The sequence below is a fragment of the Papio anubis genome, chromosome 13, assembly GCF_008728515.1.
Source record: "Papio anubis isolate 15944 chromosome 13, Panubis1.0, whole genome shotgun sequence".
Classification (NCBI taxonomy): Eukaryota; Metazoa; Chordata; class Mammalia; order Primates; family Cercopithecidae; genus Papio; species Papio anubis.
The window spans coordinates 8826715-8847128 of record NC_044988.1 but is presented as its reverse complement, the minus strand read 5'-3'; the positions used below and the strand labels follow the sequence as shown (position 1 = coordinate 8847128).

The window sequence follows — 20414 nt, the reverse complement described above, 5'->3', positions numbered from 1 at the left end:
CACCCTGGTGCTAAAAGGTAAGGTGAGTCCTCTAGGAGTACATCTGCCAGGATGCGTCTTCATTCCACAGCCTTGGTGGATGGGACGAGGCTTTGTTGTAACTGTGTTTTTAAAAGTCTCCCAGGGAACCACGGACAATACCTCCTTCCTAGAGAAAAGTTTCAAGCTCCCCTCCTCTCTTTAGTGAGGCAATACAGAATCCATCATCCAAATGAAAGATACTTTTCACAATAGCCTTTATTGCCTGCAGACTTACATGTATAGTCCTTTAAACAATTAACTGTTTAGCAAACGGCTGCTTTTCTCAACCCTTGAGCCAGTTATTCCACGCTGGTAAGACCCTTTCACAGAAATGTAACAAGGTGCATTTTATAGAAAACATCTAATTAAATCACCAATTTCATGCTTTTAAATTGTATCTACAAGTGCAAAACTGCAACACCCAAATGTTTTTAGTATCTAAGTCAGATATCCAAAGGTTAGCTACATAATCAGAAATGCGCACACCACTGTTCTGATAATAAAGGCACATTTTCCAATAACCAATTATAACAAGAAGTGCAGCATTACCTAAATTGGGCGTGTCATCTTCCCCTCGTGGGTCACAGGATGACACTTGGGGATGCGATGCCGTGCCTGCACTTGGCGATCCCAGGAGCACAGAGATGCACCAGACAGATCATGAAGGGCTCATGCTTGGAAACCACACCATTTCCTGACAGAGTGAAGGAATCGCTGTGGATTCATCGAAAGGGAGGAGGGAATTTAAGCTAATTCTCTTCACCTGCTGTGTTGTCAAATCTCCAAAACACTGACCAGATAACTTAGGTTTTATCCTTTGTCATAGAACAAAGATTAGAGAACTTGAAATTCGTTTTGTATTTCCACTCCTCAGGGACGTCCAAAAAGCCAGTTCTGTTCCAGTACAAAGTAGAAAGTGGTGAATTGGCAATACGCCAAGACATAGACCGTTACAGTAATTCTTTTTGTTTCACAAAAAGTTAATGGAAACAAAACAACTTTCAAATAATATTCATTTGTCAATATGTATAATTTGCTATCCAAATGCTTTTTAAAAAGTTATTATCTTATTATTACACATTAAATTTACATGGAGTTGTCTCCTAATCCTGGGATTTTAACATCAAATGTTTAATTCTGAATACAAAGAAACATTCACATACTTAATTTTACAATATTCTGGAACAAGTTATATTCAAAAGTCAAATGAACAGAGAACATTCCACTTGCAACCAACACATAGTTGTTAACAAAATTAACCCCATTAATATTTAAAGATGGATTTATCCATTAATGCCTGTTTTAATTGCCACTTGATTTTGGTGGTTAGAAACTTTGGTTATGGTAAAAATGACCACGAGTGGGAATTCATCACCTCAAAGCTCGGGACCACAGCTCCCCGTGCGCGCATCTTTCTGTCTGCAGTATTTCAAGGTGAGACAATAAAATAGTCACCTAAAATTGTATGAGATTTTATTCCTGGTGCTTTTTCAGCGAGAACCGTTTTTCCAGCCCTAGGGAAGGAACCTGTGTGTTTTTGGCCGGAGGGATTCATCAATTCAGAACATCTGTGACAGCCAGGAGGAGGAAAGAAGGGAGGCTGGGATCACCTCCCGCCCCTTCTAGCATCTCTACTGAGAGTGGCAACTCCAGCTGTCCCTCCCCATCCTGAGCCTTCCGCGCTCTCCTCCACGCCACTAACACTCAGTATCTGACACCTGCAGTGCGAAGCCTCCAGAGTCCCCAGACTGACCTGGGCACTCCGCTCTCGTTGGTTCTAGTTTACTTGGACACACGGGTACCTTAAGGCTTGTCACACTCCACACCTTTGTGTGTGTGTGTGTCTATTTCTTTCTAGGTTATAAACTCAGGCAGAGACCTCATACATTCACTTATCTATCCCACGATTCCAGTACAGCGTTGGCCACATATTAACTAATGTGCAAATGAGCCCAAGAAGCTGGCCAGAAATCCCAAGAGACTGTGCCAAGTACATGCAGCTGCACCTGGGAATACACCAAAGCATGACATCACAAGCACAGCCTCCTCCACCACACCTTCCCTTTCTCCTCCTTCCCCGCTGGCCTCAGACAGCTATGCATGGCTGCATGAACAAAGGTCTAAATCTAGGCTTGTTTTAGCCTCCTCTTCCCTTCTTCTCATCTTTATTCTGCCTCCACCTTCTTCTTTCCACGTCTTCCCCTGCTGGCTTCTCTGTCGTTTCCCACAGTGGGTTCCCCCAGCCCCCGTGGTCCTCATGTCCTGTTCTTGTTCCCTTTGTGCTGGATCCCACATCCTACAGCATCCAGGACCATCCTCCATGGCTGATGCCACAGCCTGCCAATTCCCAAATTCTTCACGTTTGTTTGACTTCCTAGCTAGTTGTAAAACCAAAGCCCAGGGAGGAGTCCCAAGATGCACAGCATAGAGTCAGTCTGCATGTGTACAGAGACGCAGACCCGTTTTTAATCAATGTAAGTATATGCATGTACGTATATACATATGCAATTCACATTCACAAGTCCTGGTATAAAGTTGCAATTTTTCTGGCTGCTATAAAATGTGCCAGTTTTAAAACTGTGCATTTGTTGCTTGCAAACTTATAAATATGTATAAACCCCATTATAAATAAATTGTGGCTGGCAGATGGCATTTAAGCTGCCAGCAATGGTTGCATGGAGTTATAAATGCTTATTAATTCTCCACTTTTAAATTCACAGCACGGACCCTGGGATCTGTGACATGAAGTGGTGTGAAAACATAATTATAAATTAGAGGGGGGAAAGCCATCAATAAGAGACAGGTAAGGGCTGGAAACTCTCACTAGTGAGTGATTCTCAAAGTCAAGACTTCAGAGCAGCTGCACCAACATCGCTTCGAGAATTTTTGAAATGCAAATTCTCGGGCCCCACTCCAGGCCTAGGGAGTCAGGAGCTTGGCGGGGCCAGGGGGTGGGAGGGCCTGCCATCTTTGTCTGAACCAGCTTGCAGGGTGGTTCTGATGCCTGCCTTCCATCCGAGTCTGCTTGTCATGAACGCCTGTCTCTCAGCCCAAGGACTTCCCCGGCTTGGGAGGCACGTACAGGTGTGTGCAGGCCCAGTCAGAAACTGTTTCCAGAAACAGCCTTCCATAAGTGATAGACTTGGTGACTAAACACCCCAGCCGTCTCCCCACTCTGCTGGGCTAACTCTGGGGTGTCAGCTCTGTCTCTCAGGGTTCCCCAGTGGGATTCGGCTCCAGTTGTGCACATGATGGTAACTTACTTGATAATGCACGTCTTCCTCGTCAGCTTCCTTCTCGCCCTACTCCTGGGATCTTCACTCAAATAAACTACATACCCTCAAGTCCTCTCTCAGGGTTTCCCTCTGGAGAAACCCCAACTAAGACAGAGGAAACAGAAACACTGCCTCTCGCATCTGAATGACTCAGGCTTTTACGCATTTTGAGATGGAGCACAGATGTAGAACCCGGGAGGGAAGCACTGCGTGCCATTTCCATGGGGCGGGGGGTGAGCTTTACGCACAGGTCCAGGACTGTGAGTCCTGTGCTCTTTCCTAAGTTGATCCCCAGGCCCTTGCATGGCTCCAGTTTCCTCTTCTGAAAAGCGGGGCCCCCAGCTGGGCTGTCTTGCCGAGCTCCCTGCCCTGTGATCCTGTGCAGAGCTGACAGTTCTAGGTTGGCACTATGTCCAGGAGTGAGTTTGTCCACTTCATCTGTCTTAGAGCCAACTTTGAAAGTTCCACGGGAGAACCTGAGTATTACTCTGAAACCCACTGCAAGGTCTGTCTGGGTCCTGCAATGACCTCTTTGCGATCTTTCCACAATCCTCCTACTCACTCCCAATCCTACTGTCACCGTCCACAGAAAGGGATTTATGGACAGCACGCAAAGTTGGGCCAGCAAGAGAGAACTGATGGGCACATTGGGAATGAAGAATTTTATAAAATCATTGCGCTTTACATGTTTCATGTATTTGTCAATCCCCAGCACTCCCTCAAGCTGGGAACATGTATAGCCCTGCGGTGTAGAGCACACCAAGGCTCAGAGAAATCCAGCAACCCGCCTGAGTCCATGCCGTTCTGGGTGTACCAGGGTGGAGGTATCTACTCGTGGCCAGCACTGCCCCTGCCCCAGGAACGCCTACAGTCCAAGGCTTCTGCCCAGCTCAGCCCAACAGAAAAGAAATGTGTGACTGCCCTTCAGGTGGCAGCCAGTTTGGAGGAAATGAGGACCCAGACGTCCATCTTAAAGCATTGCTTATAGAAAGAAGCTACCCAAGTTTCGGATGCTACTGAAAAGGAAAGCTTTATTTCGGGAGCTGGGGGCCACTTTCAGAATCCTAGCACCAGGCATGGCGGCTGGGCTGGACACACATGCCCCCAGCACATGGGTCCTTTAGGATCCACCCTTCCCTGAGCCTGTCCTTCCTTTTAAGTTAGGCCTTTACCTATACACACGGCTTCTCATTTCCTTTCTTCATTAGAAATTCCCCACGACCTCCTCCTCCTCCAGGAGGCCCTAAAGAAGGCCATATATGGCCCAATCAGGCCTTTGTCCATTATCCCAACATTAGAGATGGCCTGACAAAATAGCCGCTCGCTTGTCAAGGCTGAGCGGACGCCCAGTCTTTGGGCGCTTCTGATATAAAAAGCAGCAACAGTGGTTTCTTAAGCACAGGATTTAAGATTGAGTCATTTGACTGCGGTGTTTTTCACCTCCCCACCTGATTCTCCAGTGAGCTACTCAGTGGCAGCCTTGGAGGTCAAGAATCAAAGCTGAGTTAAACCACAATAAGCACCCCCATGGGAGGCCCAGCCGGCCTCCGCGCGACAGAGATGTCATTTGAAGCACAGCTGATTCTTTCGTGGGGTTAAGGGAGGTGGGTAGGGGTCTCTAGGGCCACTCAGTAAGGGCAGAGGGGCTGTTTTAGGACGGCTGGCCCCCATCTTGTACTCCCAGAAGACATAGAGTCTGGGGTTAAGTGTTGGGGGTGCCCACTGGAGGGGCAGCAGGGCCCAGGTGCACTCTGCAGGGCCACAGTGGCCCAGCACAGCAGCAGCAACTGTGCCCTAGAAGCCCGAGGCCCTGGAACGCAAGGTATAGTGCCGTTCCCACTGCGTTCACTGTTCAGCTTCCCTGCCCTGCCCAGGCAGAGATGTGGCCTGAGAAAGTGTGGGGAAGAGGGGCCCAGGCTAGACAGGGGGGAGGCTCCACTGCTTTTGCCTTGGAATCCTGAGCTCAAAGCACAGGCTGGCACACAGCAGGGCTCAGGAAATGCTGAGTGAGCAGGGCTCTGCAGCCAGATGACAACATGGCCTCCAGCAAGGTGTGGCACCAGCCCCAGCCTCAGTTTCCCCATGTGTCAGTGAGGCTCACAGGAATGGTCCAGCACATGGTGCTGGAGGGAAGAGTTGGGATAACTAACGTGCGCTCTAATCCGCTTTACAAATGGAAGGGAACAAAGATTAGAAAATCGCTGCCATCTGCTATGTCTGAAGCCTGCTCACTTCACTGGCACTATTCTAGTGTAACCAATATTCTAATCTGAGATTTAAAATGTATATTTTGAATTAATATTAAAAAGAAAAAATTTGACTCCAATACTTTGAATTTTTAAATTGATTCTCATGCAAAAAAAGTATTATATATATTTTCTATCACCATCAAACTAGACACTGACTTCACAGCAGGAGCTACTAAAGCTGCAGATTACCATTCAAGTCCCCCCAAGAGAAAAATAAAGTAAATCAAATGTTACAGCATTCACAGTTCCTAATTTGCGTTTCCTACTTTGCTATTGTCCCTGAATGTTATAATAGCATTTTGACCTTTCACAAATGGGGAATGCACGAATGTTGAAAGAAGGTCATTTCGCACATTTTTCTATGTGGTGCACATGCACACACAGGTGGGTCAGAGCTGTGTGTGTCTCCCCAGGGCTCCCAGCCTCCCAGAGGACAGATGTGCAGGGCAGCTCTCAGAGCATCCAAGTCAACACTGTCTCGGGGCAGAAGCCTGATGCAGCTGCTGCCAGCATCCCCATGCAGCCCTCTGCTTCTAGATCACTAAGCAGAGTATCCACATGATGCCTGAAGCCAAAACCATTTCAGGAAACAGTAGCTCAGTCTACATTATCCAGAGTGTCAATCCACTGCAGAACATTCTAGAACACTGACTTCACTGTCATCTCAAATTCATTGGACCCTCAAAGGCAAAACCCCCCTAGAAAGCCATGTATGAAGGCTGGGGCCTGCCCTGACTCATCCTCACTCATTAGCTCTAACCTATCCTTCCATCTGGCCACACGCACACCCCAAGGCAGAAATGGGGCTCACGCCATTGGCATTAGAGCTTAGCAGTATTATTATCTGCCAGAGTTTTCAGACTCCTTGTAACTCTCCTTACAGGATCAGATTTATCACTAGCCAACTCTAAACATGTTTAGGGTGTCTTTCTGTTCTGCTGACCTGTACCCTACAGGGTGCTGTACCCTGTTGGGGTCTCACCAGAACGAGAGCCAAGCTGCCAACGAGCAAATAGATCCATCTATTCTTTAAAGGGTATCTATGAAAATCACAGGGCAGTCTCAGCCCAGATAGTATTTGAAAGCCCTAAACATTGCCAGTTTTCTAACACCAAATGACTCCTCAGGAAATGACAGTATTTTACCTGGAAGAAAGGGAGTCAAGACAAAGAGTGGGGGTGGGCACATGCTCTTCCCTGCAGCGACTGGGAAACCTTGTTGGGACAGCAGGCCTTTCCCCCATCCCTCATGCCAGAGGCAGAACCTCAAATGGATTCCAGTGACTCCTGGGTTTCTGGCACATGCAGCCCCAGAAGCCTCAATGCCTGAGTCTCCGGGACTGAGCTCTGGGATGGGTGCCTGCTCTTGCTGTCACACGGGCTTCTCCCCTATTGTATAAGGTGGGAGGGGGACTTTACTAGCAACTACCACAAGCAGCCTGTAGTCAACCACTGACTAGAGGGAGATACAAACCAGGAACTTGCCCCAGCCACCCTTCTACAAATACCCATTTTAGCATTAGATGCACAAGAACAGGGAAGCACTCGTCAACCAAGATCTTGGTTGGTGAAGCTTATTTTGTGCCGTTTTGGCATGAAATGAATTCCCAAGTACTCCTTGCACAACTGGGGTCAAGGGTGGCGGGGTCCGGTGCTCAGCAGGACCCGGAGGAGCTGGAGTGCCACCTGTTCTTTAGTGAAGCTGCAGTGAGTCGTCTGGTGCTGGACACCCCAGGCACGTGGAGTGCAGTGCAGGGAGCACAGGAGGTATCCTAGGGAGGCCAAGGGAGGATGTCTGCTCCCACCAGCAAGCACAGTCATGCCTCAGAACAAGTATCTCATAGCTTTCAGTGCAGGGCTAGGCATGCTCTGAGCAGCACGCCTTGCAATTCCATCACAATTCTGTTCTTCTATTCCCCTCCAATTGTGCTTATTAGGTAAAACTGCAGGCTACACCTTCCTAGTGGCATTTCCCGGTGGAATGGGTCAGTTGAATTAAATTTTTGCCTGGACAACTACAGTCAAACTTATTTTTTTTCATTAAAAACATACAGCACAGAACATTAGTCTTACATCTTTCTTAGTCTTAAAAAATATAAATATAGAGGGATACTTTGTACAGGATGTATAGGTATGTACACCTTTAATATGCATATGAGAAATTCAGAACCAAGTTTATGAAACTTGACCTTAAAGGAAGCCTTCCTTTTGAAGCTTTTGAAGAAGGCTCTGAGCCATAGGCAGCTGTCCCAGTTCCTGCAGCCCCGATTCCAGTCCACTCCAGGTCCTCCTGACCTGGTGCACAGTGCTGGGAGCAGTGCTGGCTGGGTCACTGCTTCCTCTCCACTGGCTGCTGGAGGCACAGCTCACTCCCCGCAGAGACGATGGGCAGGCTGCTCTCTAGGTGGTGGTTGATGAGGTGGCTGATACTGTCAAAGACTCTGTCCTTCGTCCGGATCTATGAATGAAGCAAAGGAACGGTTAAGCACATCCCACAGGCAGTAAAAAGAGAACATGCTTTGCTCAGAATCAGCCAGACCATCTGAACTGGCCCAGAAGGAAAGGAGGAGGGGACAAGGGGCTTCCTCCACTTTAGAGATGCTGTCTGCAAAGACCCTGGTCACTAGCAATGGCCAATCCATTTCATTGGTTGGGCTCACCTCCAAACTACCTGAGGACCTTTCAGTAACCATAAGCCCAGGCCGCTGGGACTGAGCTCTGGAATGTCTCAGCCCACTGTCCTATAGGCATGGCCTCCCCAACCTTCACCAACCAGGGCCACCTCACCTGTCTCTCCTGCTCCCTCCCTGGGAGGGAACCCTGCACTGGGCTCTGCAGTCTCCCATGACCCTCCCACCTCTAGGCCTTTGCATGGCCATCTCCCGGCCCAGAATGAGTGTCTTCCATCTGAGCCTGGCCCCACCTCAATGCCAGCACCTCCGGGCAGCCTTCCTTCCTCCCCAGGCATCCTGGGCACCCACCAGGGGCAAGCTCCACAGTTCCCCAGAGGAGCTCCTGTTGCCCCTGCAGTCCCCCACTGGAGAGTGAGCCAGGCTGGGTCAGAGGTACAGGCTCCATGTTCCTGGGCTTTCAATTCTACAGCCTGCCCATCAACTTTTAATGCCATGTTAGGGGAGAGGAAGTTGAACACTCTGCCCTGCTTGCTGGCCTGCACCGTGGTCCCTGGGGTCCATCAGCTGCCTCCACTCTGAGCCGGCACATTCACAGATATGGCTCACACTTGAAAAAGGTGGGGTGGGGCCTGTCAGGAGCTGTCTTTCGAGGAGTTCTGGACACAATGCCCTGGGACTTGCATGTTTGAGAAGTGGGAGATGGAGGCAGAAAGCAGCCACCTGGCTATGTCCATTCACCCTCACAGGCCACCCTCGCGGTTACGCTCGAGGGTCAGTTGAATTCCCTGCTTCGCTCTCCAGCCTTAGTAGGGGTCTCCTCTCCATCAGTGTGTGCAGATGAATTTCCAGGAGCCCATCCTTTCATGGGACACCCAGCTCTCCTCGTCCTCCTGCAGGGACTCCCAAGGCTATGTTCATTCTCCGGTTTTCCCCAATATTATCTTTTCCCCAAATTCTCATTGTCACTCCTGCTTCCACTAATGTGGCCACTCTTGCCTCTCCCCCTCCGTCAACCTACCAAAGAAACATCAGCCTCTGGACTTCTTTTTTTTTTTTTTTTTGAGACGGAGTCTCGCTCTGTCGCCCAGGCTGGAGTGCAGTGGCCGGATCTCAGCTCACTGCAAGCTCCACCTCCCGGGTTTACGACACTCTCCTGCCTCAGCCTCCCGAGTAGCTGGGACTACAGGCGCCCGCCACCTCGCCCGGCTAAGTTTTCGTATTTTTTAGTAGAGACGGGGTTTCACCGTGTCAGCCAGGATGGTCTCGATCTCCTGACCTCGTGATCCGCCCGTCTCAGCCTCCCAAAGTGCTGGGATTACAGGCTTGAGCCACCGCGCCCGGCAGCCTCTGGACTTTTAACCACCATCCCGCCCCCACCCCAAATCTATACTTCAGGTGTGCATATTGGAAGTCCCCACCCAAGGTGCTCTGAGAAGCTCATACCATCTGCTCATGGCTCTACCAACTAGCAGCTGAAGGAACAGAAGAGCTTTGAAATTAGAGTGTTTTCCTCCTGCAGGAACCCTCGCCACCCATCTCTGTAAGCACCAGAGGGAGAAGAGCTCTCTGGACCAGAGGGTCTCCTGATTTTTGGGCACTAAGCCTCACTAAGGATGTAACCTGTTGGGCAAGTTCAGAAAGGAAGCTTTTGGCAAGACTTCCTAGCATCTTTCTACTGAAGTTGTTTAATTCTCTTGGGGCTCCTCAGCATTCCTGCCCCAGAAAGACCCCCTGAGTGACTCAAGCAGCATACTTATTTGGAAGCCGGGGGCACCAAGGAACTCGGCTTGAGACCAGTACTGGGGTGTTGCCTTAACATTGACTCCTTACTCTTTCCTTAATGACTGACACTCACATTAAGTTCTGAGCAAACTGGAATGGGTGAAGCGTGGTTTAGGGCAGGGAAGTGTCTGAGACAATAGTCTCAACCTGGTCTCACCTCCAAACCTCCTGAGGACCTTTTAGTAACCACAGTCCAGGCCCCAGGCCAGTTCCATAAGAAGCTCAGGGTGTGGCCTGGGCACCAAGTGTCTTAGGCTCCTTCAGTGATTCCAACATGCTGTCAAACCTGAGAATCACCAGTTAGCATATTTCAGTATATAGGCTGGCCAACATAAACACATATATATGTATTTACTGACTAAGGACATAGAGAGGCCAGTTCACTTCTTTGCCATAAATACTGAAGTCTGGCTCCTGCCCAAAGAACTTACAGCCAACAGAACTCTCTGTGTGGACCCACCTGTTGTGCACTAGAAATGCTGATGGCTGATTAAAAACCACTGGGCAGCCAAGACAAACGTAGACTCCAGACACACCTGCAAGGGTTCTGCCACAGTGAAGACACATGGGATGTTAACCCCAGACAACTGGCTGAGGCTGTGCAGAGTAAAGAGGAAATAAAAATCGAGATGAAAGCCTTCGTTCTAGTCAGGCTACAGAAGAGACTAAAATATACATATACTAGAAATTTAGAAAAGTCTAAAATGAATCATCTAAGCTTCCACCTTAGGAAGCTTAAAAAGGAAGAACAAATTAATCTAAAGTAAGCAGGAGGAAAGAAATAATAGATAAAAATTAGGGCAGAAATCAATACATTGAAAACAGCAAATCAGTAGAAAAAAATAAATGAAACCAAAAGCTGGTTCTTTGAAAATATCAATACAATTGATAAACCTCTAGCCGGGCTAAGAAAAAAAGATGATAAAGCCCAAATTATCAATATAAGAAAGAAAAGAGGGGACCCCACAAGAGATCCCATGAACATTAAAAAGACAGTAAAGGAATACAGGAATAACAGAATTCAACCTTGTGGCCAGTTTATCAGGTTCTTATTTGCATTTGATTTACAATATTCCCAACATATGATAAGTTTATTGGGATGTAAGCTCATCCTAGGTTGGGGGGCATCTGTATTATGGATGACTCTACGCTCATAAATTTGATAATCTAAATTTTAAAATTCCTTGAAAGGTACAACCTGCCAAAACTCACACAAGAAGAAATAAACAACTGGAATAGGCATATATATATTAAAGAAATTGAATCAATAATTAATAACCTTCCAAAACAAAAAACACAAGGCCTAGATGGGTTCACTGGTGAATTCTATCAAGCACTTAAGGAATAATTTATTTCAATTCCCTACAATCTTTCTCAGAAGATAGAGTCAGAGAACATAATTTTCATTCGTCGCATTACCTAATACTCAAACTCAAAAGAATATTGAAAGAATTTAACAGAACAGAGCCCTCAGAAAATAAGCTTACCATTTACCATGAAGCCATCTGATCTTTGAATAAATCTGACAAAATAAAGGAAATGTAAAGGGATTCTTTGGCCAATAATAATGGAAGCTGGGAAAATTGGCTAGCTTGGGTAGGAAAGTTGAAACTGGATCCTTTCCCACTTGCACAAAATTAATTCGTGACAGGATTATACTTGAAGATAGGACTTCTAAAACCATAAAACTTCCTCGAAGAAACCACCTAGTACCATTCACAGTGGTTATAGGCATGGGCAAGGACTCCTCACCACTGAAACAACAAAAGCAATGGCAAAGCAAAAGCCAAAATGCATAAATGGATCTAATTAAACTAAAGAACTTCTGCACAGCAAAAACCACGCTGAGATGGAACAGGCAACCGCCAGAACGGAGAAAAATTTTATCGAATCATCATCTGACAAAGGGCTAATATCCAGAATCACAAAGAACTCCAAACAAATTCACCAGAGAAAAACAAACAACTCACTTAAAAAGTGGGCAAAAGGATATGAACAGATACTTTCAAAAGAAATATTCATGGCAGCCAATAGATTATTGATGAAAATGCCCAACATCACTGGGCCATCGTGAGAAAATGCAACTAAAACCATAATGAGATACTCATTCTACCAGTTAGAATAAGGGAACACAAAAATCAGAAAGTCACAGGTGCTTGGAGAGCATTTTATAGCCAGGAAATGGCTACAATGTTGGTGTGGTGGACTCAAACTAGTTCAACCATTGTGGAAAACAGTGTATATTCTCTTCTCAAGGACATCTGGAAGAACCAGAAATATATTTGAGACCCAGAAATACATGCATTACTAGATGATACCAAAGACGGAGTAAGTCATGCTGCTATAAAGAGATATGCACATCGTGACATGTTTATTTATGCACGGTCTCTCACAATATAAAGAAGACTTGGAACGTTCCAAATGTCCATGAGCATAGATCGGATTAAGGAATGTGGCACATATACATCATGGAATACTCATATGCAAAACTGAAAAAGGATGAGTTCTGCAACTTGGTGGTTGCTGATGTAGCCAAACCAATTATTCTTCAAAGTAAACTATTAAAAGAAATTGAAACTAAATACTGCATGTTCTCACCCTATAGGTGGAATGAACAACGAGATCACTTGGACACAGGAAGGGGAGAATGCACACCAGGTCCTGTATTGTGTGGGATGGAGGGGGAGGAGAAGTTAATAGGAGATACAGGCAATGCAACTGACGAGTTATCGGTGCAGCACACCAACATGGCAATATGTATACATGTAATAAAACCTGCACACAGTGTCATGTACCCTTTAGAACTAAAAAGCACAAAAAGAACTCTATAGCAATACCTCCCTCAGCTGAACATAGATGCAAAAATGCTCCACAAATATTAACAAATTGAACCCAACAATGTATAAAAATAAGTATACACCACAACCAAGTGGAATTTATTTCAGGTATGCAAAGTTGGTCCAATATTCAGAAATCAATTACTTTTATCCATCATGTTAAAGAAGAAAAATCACATGATCATATCAATGGATGCAGACAAAGCATTTGACAAAATCCAACATCTCTTACCAAGAGATTTTTTTCTTTTTTTTTTTTAAAAAAAAGGTCTTTTTTTTACAAACAAATGGAAATACATTCCATGCTCATGGATAGGAAGAATCGATATCGTGAAAATGGCCATACTGCCCAAACTAATTTATAGATTCAACTCTATCCCCATCAAGCTACTACTGACTTTCTTCACAGAATTAGAAAAAACTACTTTAAATTTCATATTGAACCAAAAAAGAGCCCACATCACCAAGACAATTGTAAGCAAAAAGAACAAAGCTGGAGGCATCATACTACCTGACTTCAAATTATACTACAAGGCTACAGTAACCAAAACAGTATGGTACTGGTACCAAAACAGATATATAGACCAATGGAACAGAACAGAGGCATCATAAATAACACCACACATCTACAACCATCTGATCTTTGACAAACCTGACAAAAACATGCAATGGGGAAAGGATTCCCTGTTTAATAAATGGTGTTGGGAAAACTGGCTAGCCCTAAGCAGAAAACAGAAACTGGACCCCCTCCTTACACCTTATACAAAAATTAACTCAAGAAGGATTAAAGACTTAAATGTAAGACCTAAAACCATAAAAACCCTAGAAGAAAACCTAGGCAATACATTTAAGACATAGGCATGCACCAAGACTTCATGACTAAAACACCAAAAGCAATGGCAACAAAAGCCAAAATTGACAAATGGGATCTAATTAAACTAAAGAGCTTCTGCACAGCAAAAGAAACTATCATCAGAGTGAACAGGCAACCTACAGAATGGGAGAAAATTTTTACAATCTACCCATCTGACAAAGGGCTAATATCCAGAATCTACCAAAGAACTTAAACACATTTACAACAGAAAAATGACCCCATCAAAAAGTGGGCGAAGGATATGAACAGACACTTTTCAAAAGAAGACATTTATGCAGCCAACAAAGTATGAAAAGAAGCTCATCATCAGTGGTGATTAGAGAAATGCAAATCAAAACCACAATAAGATACCATATCACGTCAGTTAGAATGGTGATCATTAAAAAGTCAGGAAACAACAGATGCTGGAGAGGATGTGGAGAAATAGGAACGCTTTTACACTGTTGGCGGGAGTGTAAATTAGTTCAACCATTGTGGAAGACAGTGTGGTGACTCCTCAAGGATCTAGAACCAGAAATACCATTTGACCCAGCAATCTCATTACTGGGTATATACCCAAAGGATTATAAATCATTCTACTAAAAAGACACATGCACATGTATGTTTATTGCAGCACTGTTCACAATAGCAAAGACTTGGAACCAACCCAAATGCCCATCAATGATACACTGGATAAAGAAAATGTGGCACATATATACCATGGAATACTATGCAACCATAAAAAAGGATGAGTTCATGTCCTTTGCAGGGACATGGATGAAGCTGGAAATGGTCATTCTCAGCAAACTAACACAGGAACAGAAAACCAAACACCACATGTCCTCACTCATAAGTGGGAGTTGAACAATGAGAACATGTGGACACAGGGAGGGGAACATCACATACCAGGGCCTGTCAGAGGGTGGGGGGCTAGGGATAGCATTAGCAGAAATACCTAATGTAGATGACGGGTTGATGGGCGCAGCAAACCACCATGGCACGTGTATACCTATGTAACAAACCTGCAAGTTCTGCACAGGTATCCCAGAACTTAAACTGTAATTTTAAAAAGGGTCTTTAAAAAAAAAAAAAAACTCTCAATAAAGTAGGTTTTTCTTTTCTTTTCTTTTCTTTTCTTTTTTTTAAGCCCTCTTGATAAAGTAGGAGAGGAAATTCCTCAACTTGATAAAGAATATCTATGGGTTGGGCATGGTGGCTCATACTTGTAAACCCAGCACTTTGGAAGGCCAAGGCAGGAGGATCACTTGAGGTCAGGAGTTCAAGACCAGCCTGGCCAACACAGTGTAACCCCATCTCTACTGAAAAAAATTCAAAAATTAGCCAGACGTCATGGTGGGTAACTATAATCCCAGCTACTCAGGAGGCTGAGGCAGGAGAATTGCTTGAACCCAGGAGATGGAGGCTGCAGTCAATTGAGATCACGCCACTGCACTCCAGCCTGGGCAACAGAGCAAGACTCTGTCTCAGAAAAAAAAAAAAGAATATCTGCAAAAAAACCCTACAGCTAACATTATATCTGATACTGAGAAACTCAAAGATCAAGAACAAGACAAGGATATTCCCTCTCACTACTCCATTTCAATATTGTACTGGAAGTCCTAATATTCCAAAGAAAACCTATAGAATTTATTTTCTGATTTCATCTTTGTAAACCATTATTGCTAAAACGTATTGCCATTTTTAGGTAGAAATCTCCAAGGTTTCACAGCAGCTTAATTAAAATATGCTTCTTCTCTAGGCTGGGGGAAGAAGTGCACACTTGACTTTGTGTGGCCTGTGGTCAGTAGGCATCACCTACAGTGTCCAAAAGTAAGACAGTAAGACAGAAAAGAAAAAAAAAGGTATACTGATTGGGAAGGAAGAAATGAAACTGCCTTTGTTCACAAATGGCATGATTGTCTAGAAGAAAATCTGAAAAAAAAATCAAAAAAACCTCCTTGACCTAAATGTGATTATAGTAAGGTTGCAGGATATAAGGTAAATATACAAAAGTCAATCACTTTCCTGTATATCAGCAATGAACACATGGAATTTAAAATTTTAAACGCAATACCATTTACATTGGCACCCCTGAAAATGAAATAGGTATAAATCTAACAAAATGCCTATGAGATCTATATGAGGAAAACTACAAAAGTCCGATAAAAGAAATCAAAGAACTAAATAAATGAAGAGGTATTTCATATTTATGGATAGGAATCCTCAATATTGTCAAGATGTCAGTTCTTTACAATATTTATTAAATAATATCAAATAAAGTCTATTTAAAAACCAAAAGAATAAATGAATATTCAGTTTGAGAGCACTGGGTGGGACTCGGTTTTCAGGGAGAGAAGCTGGAGGAGGTGAGGTTTTGCAAAGAAACAAAAGCAACATCTCCTACTCCTAAAACAAGAGCACTTTGGAGCCTCTGGAATGGTTCATAGTAAGGAATTTCTTCTTGATTTGATTTTTGTAGACTGTTCCTGTTAAAAATGTGTATCGTTTTTAGGTAGAGATCCCCAAGGTTTCACAGCAGCTTAATTAAAACATGTTTCTTCCCTAGGCTAGGGCAGAAATGCACACTCAGCTCTGTGTGGCCTGTGGTCAGCAGGAATCACCCACAGTGTCCAAAAGTAAGGAGAATGGGGGTCAGGTTAAGGGGTGAAAGATGGAGAGGTGACACGGGGTTGGAAGGTGGAAGATAGGAATGGTGGGGGTGAGAGGTGAGGGTGGAGGGTGAGAAGCAGCAGGGCAAGGAGGTGGGGTGCCAGTTGTGGGGCAGGCTCCTTTGTCCCATATTTTGGGTGTGGGGACCTCTGTGGTCTGTGGACAACAGCAGGTCTGGCTTGTCCTTTTCATCCTTCCCTCTGGGCCTCCCTCAGGACTCCCTAGATGGTTGGTAGGAAGGTGAGGGCTCCTCCTCTGGCTGTGACCTATGTCCAAGTCAAAGCAGGAGAAAACACGGATAGTTTCTGGTGCCAGGCTCTAGGGGGACACTAAACTATCACCAGCAACAAAATGAGACAGATAAATCATCCTTAAAGAAGGCCTTCCAGGGGCTGGCACAAAACTGCCCTCACGTACAGTAGGAGATGCAGGCCCAGGAGGAGAGCAAAGTGGGCAGGCCGACCTCAGGACGTGGGTGTTGTGAGTGGAATGTACAGGAGTGGGGCAGGGGACACAGGTTAGTCCCCCTCATCAACTCTCCATGTCTCCTCCATCAGCAGTGACTAAGCTGGGCACAAATGTCTGTTTGCAGGATTGTGTGTCTGGGTGGAGCTCTGCCACTGGGTGCTGTACCTTGGTGATCCTCCAAAGTTCCCAGTGGTGGAAGGATGCAGGGGAGAGCCTTCTGCCTATGGTGGCACACATGGGCCTCATGAGGACACTCAGGGCTTGGGAAGGTGCCCAGGGAGCGGTAGGGATCTGCCGAGCTGCAGCCCCAGTTTGACCTCACAGGGACATTTCGCACTGAGCTTCAGTGCCCACACAGGAGATGCCCACCAGTTGCACCAGCCTTCTGGAACAATAATATTCTAGCAGAATCAGGTTTGTAGCTTTTGTTCTCATTGTATGGAAAGTCCACTCGTTGTTAGTATTGACTATCACTGCCAATTCCACCTTAACAATGATTTTTCAGGAGCTCTGCAGCTGGATAGAGGGGTAGTCTCCTCCTGCCCCAGGGAAAAGCCCAGGCTACCTTGGGAACTGTGCCATCTCCATGAGACCTCCAGGACAGAATTTGATGAATCACTGCTCAAGAAACCACAAAGAAGTCTTCACTCAGCTGCCAGAGTAGGGAGGCCAACACCACCGCACTCAACGCCCCCACAGCCATGACCTCAGTGACCAAAGACAGCATCAGATCTGCTCACAGAGTGGAGGGCCTAGGCCCAGGTCACCTCTGGGAAAGCATAGCTGTCCCACAAAACTAACCCGAAATCCATGTAAAAACCCACAAACCAGAAGCAAAGCAAGCAGAGAGAAGGAAGTACTGTAGGAAGCTGAGCAGTGGCTCTCCTTGAACCCTGCCTGCATGCCGGGGCTCATCCCAGGTGAGGCTCCCCTGTCCTGCACCAGGTGGAAACTGAGTGCTTCCAGCACCCCTTGGGGCCAGTAGAACACAGTGCTAGGAATCTGAATCTTGAGAGCTGGAGGGCTCCTTCCACATTGCCTAACGTTGCCCTCTAAGACATTTATTTCCTAGCCATGGAACAACTCTGTCACACAGAGCCCTACCTGGATGCCCAGTATACATGACTTGGGAATAAAATGGGAGGAGGCCGGCCCTGGAGCACTCTCAAGACCCTGCCTGCCCCTGCGGGCTTCCAGAGCAAGACTACAGGGTGGTCTTTCCCACTCAGAACTTCCACTGTGTGGGTAAGTCACACGACTTGCCCGAGCCAGAGGTGACTGAATGGGCTGTGTAATTTCCATATTTCCTTTGTAGTGAACAAAGGCATGATGTCAATGAGAGAAGTCAGCTGGTCCTCCAGCAAACAGAACAGAGGCCTCAGCTCATTTTCCTGAGCAGGGAACTCCACCCCACCCTACACCCCAGCAGGGCTGGACCACCATCTCAGCCAAGACCCAGGCAGGAACCTGAAGAGCCTCGGGCAGCACTTAAACACTTTAACTGTCCCCTCGGGGCTCCAGGAGCCTAGAAGGAGACGCAAGGACCCTACAGTGGGGAAAGCTCAGACTGCCCACTTCCTTCTCCAAAGCCTGCTCCACCAGTCTGGCCACCGTCACCTGTGGCTTTGAGGCAGGATAGGTAGTCAAGGAAGTAATCATGTTTTTGGGACCTGGCAACCGTGGGATGTACAGTCAACACAGTAAGCCTCAGCATTCACACTGTAGTCCAGCTAATTCAAGCACAGCTATCTTCAGTAGGACATCTCCCCCTCTAGAGAGCACTGCGCACTTTAATTTTACTTGTGCCCAGACTGACCCTTTGCTCATTATAACAGCAAAAACACATCCCTGGGTGGAGATTTAAGATGCTAATAAGATGTGACTTATGAACAAGCATGTTCAGCTACTACGCATGTGCCCCCAGAGGACCACCCAGAACATGCTTATAGCAACACCTCCTTATGAATAATCATGAAAGGCGCCCATAAAGGGAGTGTCCCTAGTGCCCGTCTTTGCGGTCTCATCCTTACCCTGCAGCCTACCCTGAATTATCTCTGTCAGGGTGTACTATCTATTCTGCACCTAACTTTCAAAATTTTCTTTCTCCTTTGTAATAAATTGCACTGTTTTGCATCTCCCTTGCTGTGTCTCTCTTGCTGAAATTCTTCTAAATCAAGAAGATAAGAACTGAGGTCTCACAACAACCATAAACACCTTGGAAGGTTTTTCCAGGCATGTGATGGGTTTGAGCGAGTCAGCCACTACTGGCCTTGCCTTCTTTGGAAGGGAGGGCAGGCACAGGCTTCCTCTATGAGAAGCGAACACTCAGGGAGAGAGGTCAGCCTGGGGCCTCAGGCCCACCCTGATCTTAGCATGAGAGCTGATTGCCCTTCAGGAGTCAGGAGCCCAGAATAAACTCTGAGGCCAGCTTGATAAGCCTTATCAACAAGGTCTCTTTGAGTTGCTTACAATATTTTTAAACATCTGAGAAAGTCTAAGAGTAGAAGAAAATCAGATCCCGCAGATCAAAGCTGCCAGCAGCTCAGTGGGAAGGAACCAAGCTCTATGCATTCAGAAAGGCTGGGTTTATTTAGGCCCAAGGATGCTTGGGAGCCTGAGAAGCAACTCAAAAGTGTGGGAAATTAAAATCATTAAGAAATATGCAGCAAATTCTGTCAAGCCTGTAATCCCAGCACTTTGGGAGGCTGAGGCGGGTGGATCACGAGGTCAGGAGATCGAGACCATCCCCACAACATGGTGAAACCCGCCTCTACTAAAATGGACAAAAACTAGCCGGCGGTGGCGGGCGCCTGTAGTCCCAGCTACTCGGAGGCTGAGGCGGAGAATGGCAAACCCGGGAGGTGGGAGCTTGCAGCGGAGCCGAGATCACGCCACTGCACTCCAGCTCATGACAGAGCCGGAGACTCACTCAAAAAAAAAAAAAAAAAAAAAAAAAAAAAAAAGAAATATGCAGCAAATTCTGATTTCCCAAAACCGCCATTGAGGCCATAACCAATCTTACCGTTTCTCTTCTCTGCCACAACCTCCAGAAAACCGCTGGGCTTGGGAGAGGTGGAACTTCTTCCTGGCTACTTCTTTTACCGTCTATTCTTACCTACTTTCCAGAAATTCAGTAGAAATTAATTTTTCAAATTTTATTCATCCAAGCATCTAGATGATCCACTTCTGTGTTTAACTGGCCATAGGCAGCAGAACAGAATCAGAAAGTATGACCATGTAGAGGAAAAAAACCACTGGTCAAGATATCACAAGTCATCAGTTCAAATCCTGTTTCTATTGCCAATGTGCTGTGTTTGCCTGACAAGTTATCTAACATATCCTTCCTCATTTTTCAAAGGGTCTGTTGCCTAGACCTGTGGTTCCCAACTCTAGCCCCTGAAGAAGGGCTTGTGAAAGTTCAGACTACTGCCTCACCTCCATCCCACACCCCCAGGCCCCATTCTGAGTTCCTGACTCAGCAGGTCTGGGGTGGGAGCTGGGGATCTCATTTCTGAACAAGCTGAATTTCTAAACAAGCTCATTTCTTCTGATGCTGAAGCTGCTAGACTAACAGCTGGCCTAGAACAGCAGCTCAAGCTGTGGGTGTGATTTGTAAGTTACCTGTAA

At 46.0% G+C, this 20414-nt stretch overlaps 1 protein-coding gene and 1 pseudogene across 10 annotated transcripts in view; one reads left to right on the top strand and one right to left on the bottom strand.

Moving 5' to 3' along the window:
• Nucleotides 1-219: 219 nt before the first annotated feature.
• Nucleotides 220-20414, bottom strand: part of SHC3 (SHC adaptor protein 3) — a 305996-nt gene continuing 285801 nt past the window's right edge. For all 9 annotated transcript variants that reach the window (XM_017949968.3, XM_031654810.1, XM_031654811.1 and 6 more), the window contains one exon: nucleotides 220-8002. In XM_017949968.3, the coding sequence (XP_017805457.1) occupies nucleotides 7874-8002 (129 nt within the window). In that variant the 3' untranslated portion in view covers nucleotides 220-7873. The remainder of the gene's footprint in view (nucleotides 8003-20414) is intronic.
• Nucleotides 1935-2651, top strand: LOC103878488 (annotated as a pseudogene). The gene has a single exon (XR_002517754.2). The product of XR_002517754.2 is annotated as an uncharacterized LOC103878488 (transcript).